General features: G+C 41.8%; 1 protein-coding gene across 2 annotated transcripts in view; it reads right to left on the bottom strand.

The window, feature by feature from the left end:
* ADAMTS12 (ADAM metallopeptidase with thrombospondin type 1 motif 12) overlaps positions 1-15696 on the bottom strand; it is a 163703-nt gene that overhangs the window by 58687 nt on the left and 89320 nt on the right. For both annotated transcript variants that reach the window (XM_040580500.1, XM_040580499.1), the window contains exons 5-12: positions 15139-15222; positions 12542-12666; positions 11026-11175; positions 8314-8457; positions 7491-7635; positions 3382-3474; positions 3014-3159; positions 1993-2162 (exon numbers count right to left, since the gene is read on the bottom strand). In XM_040580500.1, coding sequence (XP_040436434.1) covers positions 1993-2162; positions 3014-3159; positions 3382-3474; positions 7491-7635; positions 8314-8457; positions 11026-11175; positions 12542-12666; positions 15139-15222 — 1057 coding nt within the window. The remainder of the gene's footprint in view (positions 1-1992; positions 2163-3013; positions 3160-3381; positions 3475-7490; positions 7636-8313; positions 8458-11025; positions 11176-12541; positions 12667-15138; positions 15223-15696) is intronic.

The raw sequence follows: 15696 nt of genomic DNA, 5'->3' as shown, positions 1-15696 counted from the left end.
AGTTTACAGAACAGAAAAGAACATTACAGCAATATTTAATTATGTGACATTCATTAGAGCTGGCTTACCTAAGTTTTCAAATTAAAAGCCAGGAGAGAGAATTGTGACCATATAGATCATTTACTGTTTTTCCAGCAGGATGAAGGAACACAGAATGTCTAAAATGTCACAGGATGTCCACCTCAGGATTTCACTTACTCGACTAGATGCTTTCAAACAAAGACTGTTACGTGCACTCAGGGTTTAGAAAAAGCTCATGATACTTTATTTTCTCCTTGTATCTCATGTGCAGCATGAGATGATTTAAAATGCCTGATAACAAAATACAAACTGTGTTGTGTTTGCAGGGCAAGGTTTTGGTGGCGGGGGGGGGGGGGGGGGGGGGGGGGGCACAGGGGCGGCCTCTGTGAGAAGCTTCCAGAAGCTGCCCCCGTGCCCGGCGCAGCCCGTGCCAGCGGCTCCGAGCCGGGCCCGGTGCTGGGCAAGGCCGAGCCCGTCGGTGCCGGTGGCAGCCGCAGGGATCGTGTATTTCAGACCGTGTATTTAAGTGCGACCGAGCCCAGCAGCCCCGCGGCCCCCGGGCCGGGGCAGGGGGAGGCCGGGGGGCTCCAGGCGCCGCAGCAGCGGCTCCCCCAGCCCGCGGGGCGGCCCCCGGCGGGGCGGGCCGTGCCCCCAGCCCGCGGAGCCCCCGGGGGAGCAGCTCCCCCCCCGCAGCCCGGGCAGGGCCCCCCCCGGGGCAGGGGGTGCCCGCAGGGGGCTGTGACCCGCGGGCGGCGGCGCTGGAGCAGCTCCGGGCAGGGCCCGCGGCCCCGCGGGGAGAGGAGCCCGGGCCGGGCCGGGCTGGGGCAGGGCCGGTGCCCCCGCGGGGGGCCGGGCCGGGCTGGGCCCGAGGGGCTGCGCCCGCGGGGGGCCGGGCCGGGCCGGGCGTGAAGAGCCGCAGCCCGTGGGAAGGACCCACGGCGGAGAAGGTGGTGGAACTGCTGCCGTGGGCTGGAGCCCGGGCTGGAGCGGGGGCAGAGTGAGGGGGAAGGAGCGGCAGAAAGAACATGTGGTGAACTGTGCGTAACCCCCATTCCCCAGCCCCCTGCACTGCTCCAGGGGAGGACACAGAGAAACGAGGAATTAAGTTAAGCCCGGGAAGAAAGGAGGGATGGGGGAAAGGTGTTTTTCTGATCTGAATGCCATTTGATTCATGATTCTTAATGCCCTTTAGAAGCACACCTTATGTAAGAAAGGCACACACGAGCTACCAGTTCTGTAGCACTGCCGTAGAGAGGACATGAAGAGAACCAAGGCTGTACCCTGCAGTGGCACACACGAGTAACAGAGGACTGGAATCTCAATTTCAGTGACAGGCAACTGCAGAAAATGGTTTATGAATTTGGCTTTGGACTACAAGCCTTAGGCTCTTAGCATTTACCATGGTTTGTTTTACTGGGGGTCCTTCTAAAAAAAAATCTTCTTCTATCAACTATTTTTTTTCATCAGAGATTGTCCTGGAAGTCTGTCTGGTTCATCTTCATGGTGCCTTTGTTAGGTGAAATTGAAACAGTAGCTGAAATTTAGGAAACCTATTCAGAACAGCCAATAACTGTGGCACAAAAACATCCTGAAAAAAAATACTACTGGCAAATGAAATTGAAAGTTGAGTCTTGAGCTTCACTTCCTTAACTGGTTTATTTTTTCATTGTGCTAGCTTCTACTGGATAATCTACACTTCACATTTATGCATACACCGAGAATCAAACTGCATAGTAGTAACTATTACCGTGACTATTTAGTAATTAGCTGTTGCAAAGCAAGTTATAAGGCAGAGGCATCGATTGTCTCTCTACAACACAGGGCAGTACAATACTGAACCTGCTGAAGCATTACCTTCTCAGTGTGGTGCCAGTTATACTTACAGTGACTTCTTATCTTCACAGAACTTTCTCATAGTTCTGTAAAATTGACTTTTTATACGAGATATTAAAAAAACTTGTAGCTTCATACCTGTGTTATAAACGGGAACCCAGTGGTAGAATTCATTCTGGTAGGGAACTGTATCAAATTCACTGCACTGCATCTGACGAAAGGTTGGCAAGCCTTTGCGACAGGGGCTAATGTTACACATGCGATAGCGTTTCCTTTCTCCAGTGCAGTAGTCTCCTCCAAATTGTGGTCTAGGAAAAGGAACATTGAGACTAGGACAGGAGATCCTGGGTGAAAATAGTCTCAAAAGAGCAAATGTCTTTCAGGTTCCAATTGGGATAACAAGGTGAAACTGAATCCCTGATGGGGTAGAGATATCGTTCACATGCTCAAGTACCCAAACAAGTCAGTATGAAGCCCAGAGATCTAGACAAACCATGTATTCCAAAGAAGTCCTTGGTACACTGCCCAGCTGAGCTCACGACCAATAACCTTATCAAACGAACTCTCCCAAAATACCGTATTTTCCAGAATGTTTGACAGTTCTTCCAGAAAAGTAATGTTTCTGCTGTTAGACTCTTAGTGATTTCTAAAAATGAGATGTAGGGCGTTCATGAACTCAACTATGTATTAGAAAATTCTGCCTTTCATGTTCTGTACCTATCAGTTCGTGTATCTGAAGCTCAAACAAAGCTGATGACTACAACAAAACACGGAAGATGAGTTCCTTGACTTCCCTCAGGAACAGATTGCTAGCTATTGTCCTTACCCAGTGTTTGAGGGCATTTATTTATTCATGGCAGTATTATTAAAGCAACATTTTTACTATTTCTGCAATGCCTGAATGTTAAATAACAGGATTTTTTCATTTTTTGTAGCAATAAGCTCCATGGAGGGTAGGGATTAAAGAATGAGGTGCTGACTGTAAAATGTGAGCCTATTGAATTTTACACAGGTATGCTTCACTGGGAAGGAGAGGTGTTCAGGTGTCTGTCTTGCTGTAAGCACCTGCTGGTAACAGCCACATACAAGAGTTTCCAATGTTCTAAGTACCTCAAAGATCTTGAATAAAAGTTAAGAAAACAGTGTGTACTCAGCTTACTCTGGGTTATCACACGGTCTCTCTGCACTCTGAACTCCTGCCCCACATGTCCTTGTGCAATGGGACCAGGATGACCAAACGCCCCATCCGCCATGGATTGCTTCAGGAGTCTTGCCTACTGTAATACACTCACCAGAGAAGCACCACTGGAGAAGAGAAAGGACAAACAGCTTAAGGTTATTATCACAGGAAAATCTTATTGTGAATTATTTGTTATTTCATTCCCTGAAGGTTGAAAACTTAGGTGGAAATATAAATGGAGATGTCACAGGATACCCCTCTTTCACACTGAACAATGGCAGAGCTACGCATCCTCTGCTGCTCTTTTGAAGGCAGCACATCCTGCTGGCAGCATGGCTCACAGTCACCTTGTTTTCTCCGCACCAAGTTCCATCTGCAGCTGCATCCAGTTTGGAGCGGCAGGAGCCTTTCACTGAGCACCAGAGTGTTTGGCAAAGGTTCTGGAAAAGAAAGAAAACTGCAGCAGTCTGAAGCAGAGCTGAACTCCTATGGCCAAGATTTTCGAGTCTCCCACAGTCTTCTACATCCATTTACAAAGCCTTATAAGGACTGCACTTCCAGAGCCAAATGTTTGGGGTTTTCCACAAGTTAGGACCCACCAAGTATCATTAGTGTACAAGTAGGGACTATTTCAGAAATACGAAATGGTGAATACTTTCTATCAAGTGAATTACCTGAACTATGTGAGTTCAAATATTCTTCTCTTTGGCTGCTCAGCTGCCAGCTACACGCAGGAAAAATGGCTTTACAAAGTTTGAGCACTACCGTTTATACCAAAGGTGAACGCAGTTTGTATTATTTCAATTTGTATTGTACTAATGAATACAATGTTTAATTTTGCACTGCTGTCTGTCTGAAAACATATGGTGAAATCAAAGAAGGTTAGAGGAAGCCAGCTGGGTAAGTAAAACCAACATTATGTCTCCAAGTACAACAGCCAGGTTAATATTCATGGCGGTCCCAGAACTGAATGAGGAAAGAGATCAAAACACAGATCTCTTAAAACATCAGCCAAGCAAACAGCAAGGGAACGATGTAAAATAACCAGTCCAGGTTAGCCAGCAGAGAAAAAAGCCTACTCATCCGGGTAGAGTAAGGCCTCTGGTTAGTGAATGCTTGCTTGAATATTCAGTTACTCAGAAACTGGTGCCAGTTAAATGCAGTACATTGGCAGTACAGCACAACATTTCAGCTGCTGCTCCATGTGCAGTGGTCAGTTTCACAGAAAGAACAGAAACTCCTTACAGTCAAGTCAAGAAACATTACAGCTACCTTATAACAAGTCATCCGCTCAAGTTCGAACTATTCCCTAGAGAGCGAGGACAGACATCAAGGGCTATTCCCCACTCCTCAGTTCACATCACCAGCTTTTCTTTTGGTTGACACAGAGGAGTCCTGCATGCTTGGGAACTCCTGAATGAGCAGGGCTTTCTGTGGAAGACCACTTCCAAGCTGGAGAAATCAGGGGTATCAGAAAGACTGCACTCCCACTGGAACAACAGAAGCAAAAGCACAGGGGCTCTGTGCCAGGGCTTGGCTGAGGCTGTTTGAACTGCCGAGCTCAGCATTGGGAGGGGGAACAGCGCTGGCAGCACCCACCTGTGAAATCAGGGATAGCCGTTAAGTGTCATCAGAGAAAGGAGCCAAGAAGGATCCCACTAACAGCTCCCACTGGGATTCTCAGAACAAGCAACATGCCAGGTTTGAGTACCAACACAGGAACCGGGCACTTGCAAAAATCCAGCCCCAATGAGGCAGCAGCAATATGTGGCCAGCTGTGAAACGCAAAACTTGGCTGCTGGTTTCTGACCTGCTTCTATTTAAAATAGCTAAGCCTGGGCACAGTCTGTTTTGACAGTGGCCTTTTATTTACTTTCTGCATTGCGTGTTCACCTTGGTTTTCATCTAGAACATCAGAAGGAAAGTTGACAGTACTGAACAGCTCAAAGCACTCCAAATCTCCAGTTGGAACACAATGTCTGGGGCATTGCATCTCAGCTTATTTAGCCACTTTTGGACAATATATGTGCAAAGTTAAAGGTTGTTTTGCGGTTCCCAATTTATAGTTCAAGAGCAGCACTACTTAGCAACTCATTGTGAAGCCACTTTTGTCAGGTACTTAAGGCAGAGCTACCCAAGTGTTCGGGTGATAAATTTTCTTTCATTGTGAAATTCATTCTCTATTTTCTCTCTTGTACAAAGAATATGTTTTGTGCTTTTAGTGTATGAAGTGTACTCCTGCACTGTGCCTCAAATACCAGAAAAAGGCACAGAAACTGAACACTTCTCTCCACAGACAGTTACACTTTTAGGAGGTGCGCTCACAGATTACAAAGTCAAGAGTTCATGGAGGAAATCCTTCAGCTTTACAAGAATTTTTCCATACTGATCTCCATGTACACACAGCTTTTTTTCCATCTGGTAACAGCCAGACATTCATGATGCTACCATGGACTCAGTGCGAGGCGCAAGAGCTTTTTATCATCAGCAATGTGGTATGCACTTTCCACCCAGTCTATGAGATCAGGGTCTGTGCCTTAAAGTTGAGTTCAAAAAAACCCCAGTTTCACTGAAGTTAGTGAAGTTTTGGAGATAAAGAGGGATATTTGGAGATAAATAAGATAAGGATTCTGAGCTCCTACAGCCTGCTCTATAGGAAGCTATGGATCTCCCTACCACTTGGAAAATTCTTTCTCCCCAATCTGTAATTTTTCTCTACCTTATTAGAGGGACAATATTTCTGTACTTCTCAAGATGCCTAGAAGACTTGCTACCTAAATGGTTCATGGAAACCATTCCCTGAATTATAAACCTCAGTCTTTGCTAAGTAATTACTGAACCTTGGCACATCTTCAGCTAAATGCAGATTCCTCTCTCAGAAAGAGTCTGTGGATCCAAGGCAGACATTAAAAGTTACAGGACACATGCAGCCTGGTCAGTGAGTGAGTGTTAAGAAGACAGTGGAAAAGCAAGGAACAGTGAGACCTCTTAAACAAAATGACTATACCGATCACTCAACATGCCACGCAGTCTATACTAGTCACAGTTCCTTCCCTCGCCAATGCAGCTACCTGCAAAGCACAGGTCTTCCAGTAAAATGTAAAATGAGATTATACCAATTAATTTCCTGAGATATGCCTAGCTGTAAAATTGGTTAATCAGGAGATGTCAAATTTAAAGGACTGCTAGGTTCAAACACAAGAATAGACAGAATGAACCAATACTACAAAACTGCACTTCAATTTTCTATTTGTACCAACAGACAAACATACAGTAACTGACAAAACTGGAACATCACGTAATGAAAGCAATCTTTCAATACCTGCTTCAAATTCAGTAGCTGCAGTTCAGCATTGGTAATCATGTTACCTATTAAGGCTCAGAAGATTAATCAGAAATAATCTCCCTAACAGAAGGGTAGATGAGGATACACATAATTATCCGAATGGAATACATAGTCAACATCGACAGTCCCCAGCCCACAGCTGTGCGCAATACCTTGCCTAAAAAACACTTCAGCACTGCCGACAGCCATAACACTACTTCTACCACAGCTGTGTTTAACAGGGTGATCCAGCTGGATGCTGTCTGCAATGTCTGCTGCATGTTACTGCTCAAAACACTACAAAAATTAGCGATTACTTAGCTAGATTAGCACTTGAAACCAATACTTCTGAACTGCTTATGCAGAAAAGTGCTGTACAAAGCCAAATAGCTCTGAACATGCTAGGTGCTGTTAAAATACCATACCACTGCACCTTAGCTAATATAACCTGTTACTCTGCAGTAACTCCTAGCTCTTGTAGAGAGTTGTGCTGCTGTAAATATGCTGCTCCTGTGCACCCCCCACACAACACTGTCTCACTGTGCTGCGAGACAGACCCCAGGGTACTTTGTAAGTTATGCATTTTCACATAAAAACCTGAGGTTTGATGGGAAAATAAAGATTCTTCAAGGTGCATGGACTGACATTTCCTTTAATTAGTTAGACCATTAAGAGTGCAAAAAATTAGGACGTATGGGAAGAGAGCACAACCATGATTTCTTCAGAAAACCTGGAACTGAAGATTTGTTCCCAGAATGACTTGGTCAATGGAAAGCTCTAAGTTTGAAGTATCTTTTAAAACGGGATTTAAGCTGCATTGATAATTTATCTAAAATCAGGACTACAACATTGAAAGCAAAATTACCCCACTGCTGAAGGACAGGCATTTAACAACAGATATAGGGTGAGATTCAGTAAAGGTCTTGCAAAAGACAAGGCAAACAGTGCAACAACTCACTTCCAAAATCTGCAGAATTAAAACAGGCAATGCCTGCACTGCACATCTAGCCTATGAAACTCCAAACATGCTGCATTTGTAGTTAGCAACTGAGGTTCCCTGACTGCATTCCCTCACTGTTTGAGAAGCTCAAGTTCTTATTAGGAGAATGAAGAAAAACAAACAGCACTTACGTCCATGTCTTCACAAAAAGTAGCATTAGAACCATACTGAAGCTGGCACTGGTGATGCACATCATAAATCACTCCAGGGGCGATGACTGGGGACTTTAACACTTCTTTTTGGGGGATATCATCCAGACAGAATCCCCATCCACGGCTAAAAGACAAAACGTGCATATTAAAAAAACCTCAAGCACACTTTTTTGACATTTCTATAGACTTCCAATATCTAATTCTTAATAGTAATTTTGCATACGGCCTTTGGAAATAATAAGATTCCAGCTAAGTTATGCTGACGTGCCACTAACAAACAGCACTCCATCTAGTAAGGAGGGTTTACAAAGGCAAAATATAGCTTGTCAAAGTAGAAACATCACAACGTCATTATGGTTTGCAGGGTAGCTTCAGAGCACTCCACAGCCTCTGGCTGAAGTTATACCATATTGCTGCTCTTAAAAAGAACATAATGAATTTGAACAAGTCATTGAATTCAAGCACATGTCATTGTGGCCAAGGGCAAAGTCTCACGATTTTCCATCAGAGTCCTTGATGGAAAGGCTGCTTTCTCCCTGAAAACTGCAGAGCTGCAGGTTGCACCAAATCTGAGCCAGCATGGCAAGACTCGAGTTCACTTTCAGAAAACAAGGATATAATGGAGCTTTTCCCAAATACTAAGTGAGGAATAAGCTTGGGGCGTGCCCTTCATGGGAATTAAGCACACTACAAAACCCTACATTTAGTAATATAATAATACAGGATTTACTTTAAACTCCACATAAACATCTTACACACAGTTGTACTCATTTCAGGGAAATGCTACAACCTGATCACTCACTCTAGGAAACGTGTGATGTATTCCTTGCTGCATTGCGACCAGGTGAGTGGCGTAGGATCATATTGCAACTGTCGGGACATAATATATGGGCGCTTTCCAACAGGCTCACAGTCATTCTCTTTTCCATCGTGCTGGATACCAAAACTGGAGATAAAAACACAACATCTGATAATTCCAGCAGATTGGTTGTACCACAACACCTACTTATGGGTTCCACACTGTGCTTGAAAAGATAATGAGGTTGCTTCCTCTCCTGGCTGTAGATACTTCTTTGCTATATAAGATATAGAAGATCTGACCCAAAATCTACCAAAAAAATTCTACATTTCAACAGGCTTTCAAACGTGTCTCTTATGTACAACAATATGAAAAGACTGACAGAGACTACTCGGGGGTATTTTTAAGGCAGGCAAAACACTATCGCACAGTTGGGCCAGGAGTCATGGTTTCAACCTCAAAGTTATGTTAAAGGTGCTAGAGCTAAAAGTGCTTCCTAGCTCTTAGATGCCAGTTATTTCAGACTTGTACCCCTTTAATGAAGATCAAGCTTTGTTACATTCTGGTTTATGCTCTCTTACAATCACATCTCTGTTGCTTGGGGTTTTTTGATCTCTTTTCATAGACTGAAACAGAGATACTGTTTTCAAAATTATTGAACATCCAGTGAATTTTCCTCCAACCTCAATTCCTTCTTCCTATTTAGTTTTCTTAACCTATGCCATACAAATCTATCTCCATAGCAGGTTCTCTCCAGCTTCTCTGACTTTATTTATTTTCTTTATTCAACAGCTTGTAACAGACACAAATGTAAAAATCTTTGGGTGAGAATTCGACCAACTAAACATACATGCCTCCATGTCATCTCTTTGTGAAGGAGATTATCTGAAACAACATACAAAGATATTGGTATACAAAGATGCTGACACCTACACTGTTAATATCCGAAGGCATGTAAGCCATTTTGTGAAAGAGCAGTGAAAATTGTCTCAGATTTCAGTGATATAATGATTTAGTGATGGATCAAAGTGAGTGCAAACTACTTAAGACTTTGTTTCTGGAGATTGTAATCATACCGTAACCCAAATGTTTCAAAATCAGAGCACGATTTCAACCAGAATCAACTCCGATAATGGGTCTGAGGCATAAAAAGCAAGTGTGTCCCCTTGCCGACAGGCTCTTTTCCATGAACAGCATCTGTTGACACAGGGGACTGCAAACATCTACAGGGACAGTATGGGGAAGAGTTGACTTTTGGCACTCATCTAAGGAACGGGTGCATAGCTTTCTTCCCATTTTTTGTTCACCTGTTCCTACAGACTTTTACTGTCCATACTCGAATCTTTTAACATAGGTACTGTAACCTGGCTTGAGGGAAGAATGGTTCCATGTTAACAACAAACCCTGCTGTATTCAGTTTTCTTTGTGGAGACAATCCTTATGGGCAAGGCCCTGCACCACTCCTGCACAGGCACGTATAGGCTCTGTCTCACAGCATCCAAAGGAGAGTGAATTACCAGCCACCTGGGCTAGACCAGGAGAAGGTCACACATGGCTCTATGGGGAAGAAATGTCTTCTGATTACTAGTATTAATGAAAAAAACTCCATGTCAGCAAGAGGCTGCGGGGACCAAGTGACTAAACCCACAGCACCCAGACACAATGTAATGATTTCAGCATTATTTATTTACACTGTCTCCCTTCTGGCAACTGAGAGGTCAAATAAAGAAAAGTCAACTAATGGGTGACAGGATCGACACTTGAGTAATCTTTGTATCAGATTAATATTAATATTAACATAATATTGCATCAGGAAATACAGACTTCATCCTGTTGGTGGTTGGGAGTGCAAAAATGGTAATACGGTTGTAGATACAGCAATGAACATGTCACCTAGCCAAGTGCCATGGTGCAGCTGGAAAGTGCAGACATTACAGCCAAACCAGAGCATCCATGAGATAATGCTGTGCTCTCAGGAGAACAGTTCAGTGTCAAAACAGATTAAAAAATCAGAATTTTTTCAGGTGAGTTTAATAAACCAACTAACTAACAAAAACACCCTCAGAAATTGAAATACTGAGAAATTTAGTTCAAGCAAAAATACCTAATCGTAAAAGAAATTTAGCCATGTCTGAAATTGAATGGCCAGGAACTTTAGTTGATTTGACCTAAGTGTATCCACAACAGCAATATTAATATACAGAAGATATAAGTTATTAAGAAATGCCCAAAAGTGACTATTAGTTAACCAGAAAGGAGAACAAGTATTTGCTATTTCTGTGAAGTCCGACTGAATTAAAAATGTCTCATAGCTGATCTGCAATATTGAAATACCTTGATATAATGAAACAGGTATGTTTTATGTAAATTATTTGGATGTGGAGACCATGTAAAGTAACTGCATCATAATTCAGGATTTGTTCAGAAAAATTTGCATGATAAAGTCATGCTTCTTTGTGTTTCTTACTTCATCCTGATATACTGCCCTAGCAGACTCTTAAAGGGGGCAGACTGAAGAGCTGTAAATACAAACAGAAGTCAAAGGCTCAATAATATCTTTCTTTTTTTTTTGCTTAGAAAAAACAAACACAGTTTTGATTTTAATAACAGACACATTAACTCACTCCTCATTTTATTTCTGTCTTGCAATTTGAGTATTAACCTACAAATAATAAATTAAACTCAGCTAGGTCCCCCCTTCACTTTCAACTATACCTGTGCCCAAGTTCATGAGCAATAGTGAAAGCCAACGGAAGGCCAGAATCTTCATTGATGTTACAGCTTCTGTGAGGTTGACACATGCCTGACAGATGAGACAAACCTAAGGTTTCACATGGACGATTCATGCCAGCACAAATATCCTTTCTAGAATTACAAAAGAGACATGCCATTAAAAGAGCTATCTGTAGAGTGTCACTTACACTGGATGGTAAGTCTCCTTCTTACAACATGTTAGTGCTAATTTGCATTTTAAGCAAAGCATAGTGTTAACATTTTCACAAACATATTTGCAGCAACAACATGCACTTGTTCTGTTACTCTCATATTACACTGCTATAATTTGTAGTCAATATTTGTTTGGCTGCTGTATATAACGAACGCTGCTGTTGTACACTACTGTATATAGACACCTAAATTTATTGTCAACTCGCATCGGACAAAGGTTTTAGAATCTCCACCTCTGACGGCATTTTGAGGTATGGTTTATTAAAGACATCATACCTCAGCTTCAATCTGTTGAACTGTTTGAAGCTTTTTTATTCAGAGAGGTAAACCATGCAGCACTTCTTTTGTGAGTGAAAAAGAAGTGAGACTTCTTTTTCACATTCTTAAGATTTCTTGACTCTCTTCTTTACTGCACCACTTGAGGTCGGGTTTTTTTTGTGTTTGGTTTTTGGTTTTTTTTTACCTGACAGACTTTAAGACTTCTTTTGCAGACCTTTGAGCCAAACTTTTCTCTCAGTTGTGTGCAGATAGGATCGATTTTTACAGACCTGTAGAAGTTCTGCATTGTGCCCTGCCACAAACACCTTGTGTTAGCTCAGGAATCACCTTTTAAGTTTTCTGTGCCCCCTTTGCTCACACATAAAAAAAAATATTTTGTGTCTCCTTAAATACAGAGATAATATTTAAAAATCATACACTTTAAAGCTTAAAAATAAAAGGCACTGTGTTTGCAAAACACTGGTCCACTCTGAGCTGCACCTGTGTATTACTTGAGGATTTGCCAATATGGAGTTGTCCATCCATAGGCTACATTGTTTTGGTATATTATCTCAAAGAAGAATACAGAAGTGACTGAGCACAAAATGAGATAGGATTATGGAGGGAAAATGACCTGAACTCTGCAGCTTGCTAATCTCTTGGGACATACTCAATTTCCTGACAAAGATGCATCTCCAATAAAACACTCATATGCATACATAAAGTGCTATATGTACTTTGAAAACAAATGAAAAGCAATCCCCTTAAAAGTTACAGCAGATCTAAGTTTAACCATGTTTTCATAATATAGCTCATATTCTCTGCCTGTATCAGTGCTAGACACACCTACACTAGGTTACTTTTGCATTACCACTGTGTTTCAGAAACAGCAGATCTTCATCAGATCACTTTACTAGATGCCATGCAGGATGAACTAAATGGTAGCATGATACTATATAAAAAATATCATCTCCAAAAAAATGCAACTAAACAATAGTCAATCACATCCACTGAACTGCTGTCATACCTGGTTAGAAGGACGGCTACGTCATGGTGTGTAGGGTTGACATCACTCTTGGGATTGACACTCTTCTGCCATTTGCAGAAGCTGGCTAGTGTCTTATCAGCATGGTGAACTATCTTCAAGCCTTGCTAATAGGAAATGAAGGAAAATACTGTGAAGATGACACTGCACTGCAATAATACGTCAGGGGTGTCTGATGTGAAGCTGGGTAATCCTTGAAATGCAATTGATTACGCTTTTACCTAAAGCTAGAGCCATCATTAGGAGCAATGACATCTATGTATTGAACATATTGAATATTAAGTTAAAACATTGATTTTTTGTAATTGGTGCAGCAAAAGGAAAAATTAAATGCAGAAATGTACATATTTTTGGTAAGTGAGCATCACTGAATTGAAATTTTCAAGCAAACCAATTTGTACCCTCCTGAAACCAAGTTTTCCTCTAAAGAGAAGGTACAGACTACTTAGCATGGGACTCGATGCTCAAATTTATCACCTGTTGTTATATGAACAACGTTACATTCAGAGCACAATTATGCTTCTGAAGGTGTATTTCTTCCATATTATTTTTCAATTCCAAAGAGAAAAAAGTAGTCATAGACGTTTCTTCCTCATCTTATTATTACATAGTATACATGCAAGTTATTGAAATTTTTTCTGAAATACAAAGTATGCAAAATCAACTCATTCAAAAACATTGTTTCTCCTTTCTGGTATTGGACACTCAGGGTATCTTGTCTCAGTTTACTCTACTTACGTAAACTTTTTACAAAGCATCTAAATAACATGTTACCAGGTAGTAATTTCTGGGTAAATCAAAACCAATTTTTGAAAGATACCAAATACTGCTGCTTCCAGCATTGCCATGCTCAACTGAACAGTAATCCATGTTTTATTACCAAAATAGCCACAGAAATTTAGCAAGTAAATGTAATTGGAGGTCACCATGGACTTCAGGTCCTAACTGTCCTGATCAAAATGTGAAACACAGGTTTTGGCCTGCATATTCTTACACTCTATCCTAGAGCATGGACTCTATTCTAGTAGTTATTTCAGAAGACACACCCTGGCCCCATGGCTTGGTTCACTGCCTTCAACGGCATTGAGACCACCCAGCTTGTACTTAGAAATCATAAGCCACTGAGATAACCCACTTAATATGCTCCTGCAGTCAGAGCTAGCTATGTTATGCACAGATTTTTAAAAATCACTACAAAATTAGGAGAATTGGTGCATAAAGTTAGGTCAGGCTGACCCACTCTCTAAAGTTGTTGCAGATGAAGGGAGTTCTCATCAAGGCAGTCAGCCTTGGGAAGGATGAGTGACAAAGAACAGATGGTGAAAAGAACACTATTATCTAAAAAAGGGACATTCAAGCAAGGAAGTTCTGGCCACCAGAGAAGACAAGCCGATAAGGTGTTGCAATCCCCATACATAAGAAAATTAGTCCAAAGTAGGACAACGGTATTTGTGGTAGCAGGAGATCGTGACCTCCGACTGAAATAGCCCCCCCAAAACAGGGTAAAACCCCACTTGGGGAGCATGCATAGTTGGTGAAAAACTTGAGTAGTGCTATCTGAGGAGAAGTAGTAATTTACATTAGAAGCAAGAAACTTGTAACCTATCCTGTGTATGATAAACAAATATGCAACATACTATGAAGTATAAAAAGTGGACAAGTGAGGGGAGAAGTTAGGGAAGACCCCACTGTAACTTCTGGGGTCAGCTGCTGGGCTGCACCTGTCTTCTCTCCCATAGGGATGCCCATTGGGTAAGAACTTTATTCTATGACAAACTCACGCTAGCTGTTATTAAACGTAATGTTTTAAGCTTGTTTTGCAGTCAGTGTATTATCAGTGGCAACCTTTGAACCTTATTCTGTCTCAAACTTGCATTTTGTCTAATAAAAATCTTCAGCAGAAGTTCATTTTGTTTAAGTCTCTGGAGATTTGAGCCATTGTTGTAAGGGATTGTTGTGACTCTGGTGCTGTCAGCAGGGGTCCCTGAATAGCTTAGTCGAATAACCCTCCGATACGGTGGGCTGTCAAACCGCGGGTAGCAGACAGGCTGGTCAGACACAAGGGTCTCATCTTTCTTGGGATACTCCCAGGCTGATCAAATACAAAAGGTTCAAGGAAACCTCCCTTCTTAACATGACACGAAACGTATGCTTAAGCTGCAGTAACAGATTTACTTTTTCAGAGACTAGCAAATACTCCAGAATTACACTTTGTAATACATTTCAGGTAACGCTATGTAACTAGATTCTGAGTGATGATGCATAACTTCTCTTCCTCAGCCTTCCTTGGCATCCCATGTTCTTTTGACACTGGGGAGATTCCATTTCCCCATTCCTAATCTGGCAGTTTTAATTACATTTTCACAGGTGATTTTATGCAGAAATATCTGAAGTCATCACCTAAATACTTTGCCATCCAGGGCAGCATTTATTCCAAAAAGAGACATGCCAAAGATTAATAGAAAAGTAATACGAACACATTATTGTAAGCAAATAAACGTTCCTCTTTATAATTATAGCTCAATGCATTGAACTCCCAAGTTTTATCAGTGACATTTTGAGGGAAATAAAAACCTTACCTCCTCCTCCTCAAAAAGGATGAGCCGGACCAGGACAATGTGAATGGCATTGCCAATGCTTGGATCGTGGAACAACCCTGTGACCTGTGCCAGAGCCAGGAGGTATGAGATTAGCTCTATAGCAGAACAGGACTTTAGGGAGAAAATATGTTTACTTCAAGCATGCTCTTCATCTTGGGGTGAGGCTGTTGTTTTGTTTTTCAAATTCTCAATGCACTTCATTGAAAGTTTACTGAAATGCAACAAATGTTAGAACTACTGCAAAGGGCAGCTCTGCCAAATAAGTGATGACATAGGATATGGTAAAAGTTACTAAGCTAAAGAACAAAAGCACATGGTAGGTTATTTTATGTCCATTTCCCTTTGAAGAACTTCAGCATTCTTAAAAAACACTAGCAAAAAAGAACACAACATCTAGAGTCGTGTAACACTGATAGTGAGGTCCACTCAGTCTGCAAAAACCCAGCATATAAAACCATTCCATTTTGATTTGATAGGAATTAGCTTCTGCCACAACAAAGCAAAAATTAGTCAATTCTAGGCAAAGAGAAATCCGTT

Source organism: Falco naumanni, chromosome Z (assembly GCF_017639655.2).
Source record: "Falco naumanni isolate bFalNau1 chromosome Z, bFalNau1.pat, whole genome shotgun sequence".
NCBI lineage: Eukaryota > Metazoa > Chordata > Aves > Falconiformes > Falconidae > Falco > Falco naumanni.
The sequence above is the reverse complement of the archived record's forward strand: the minus strand, read 5'-3'. Positions and strand labels throughout refer to the sequence as shown.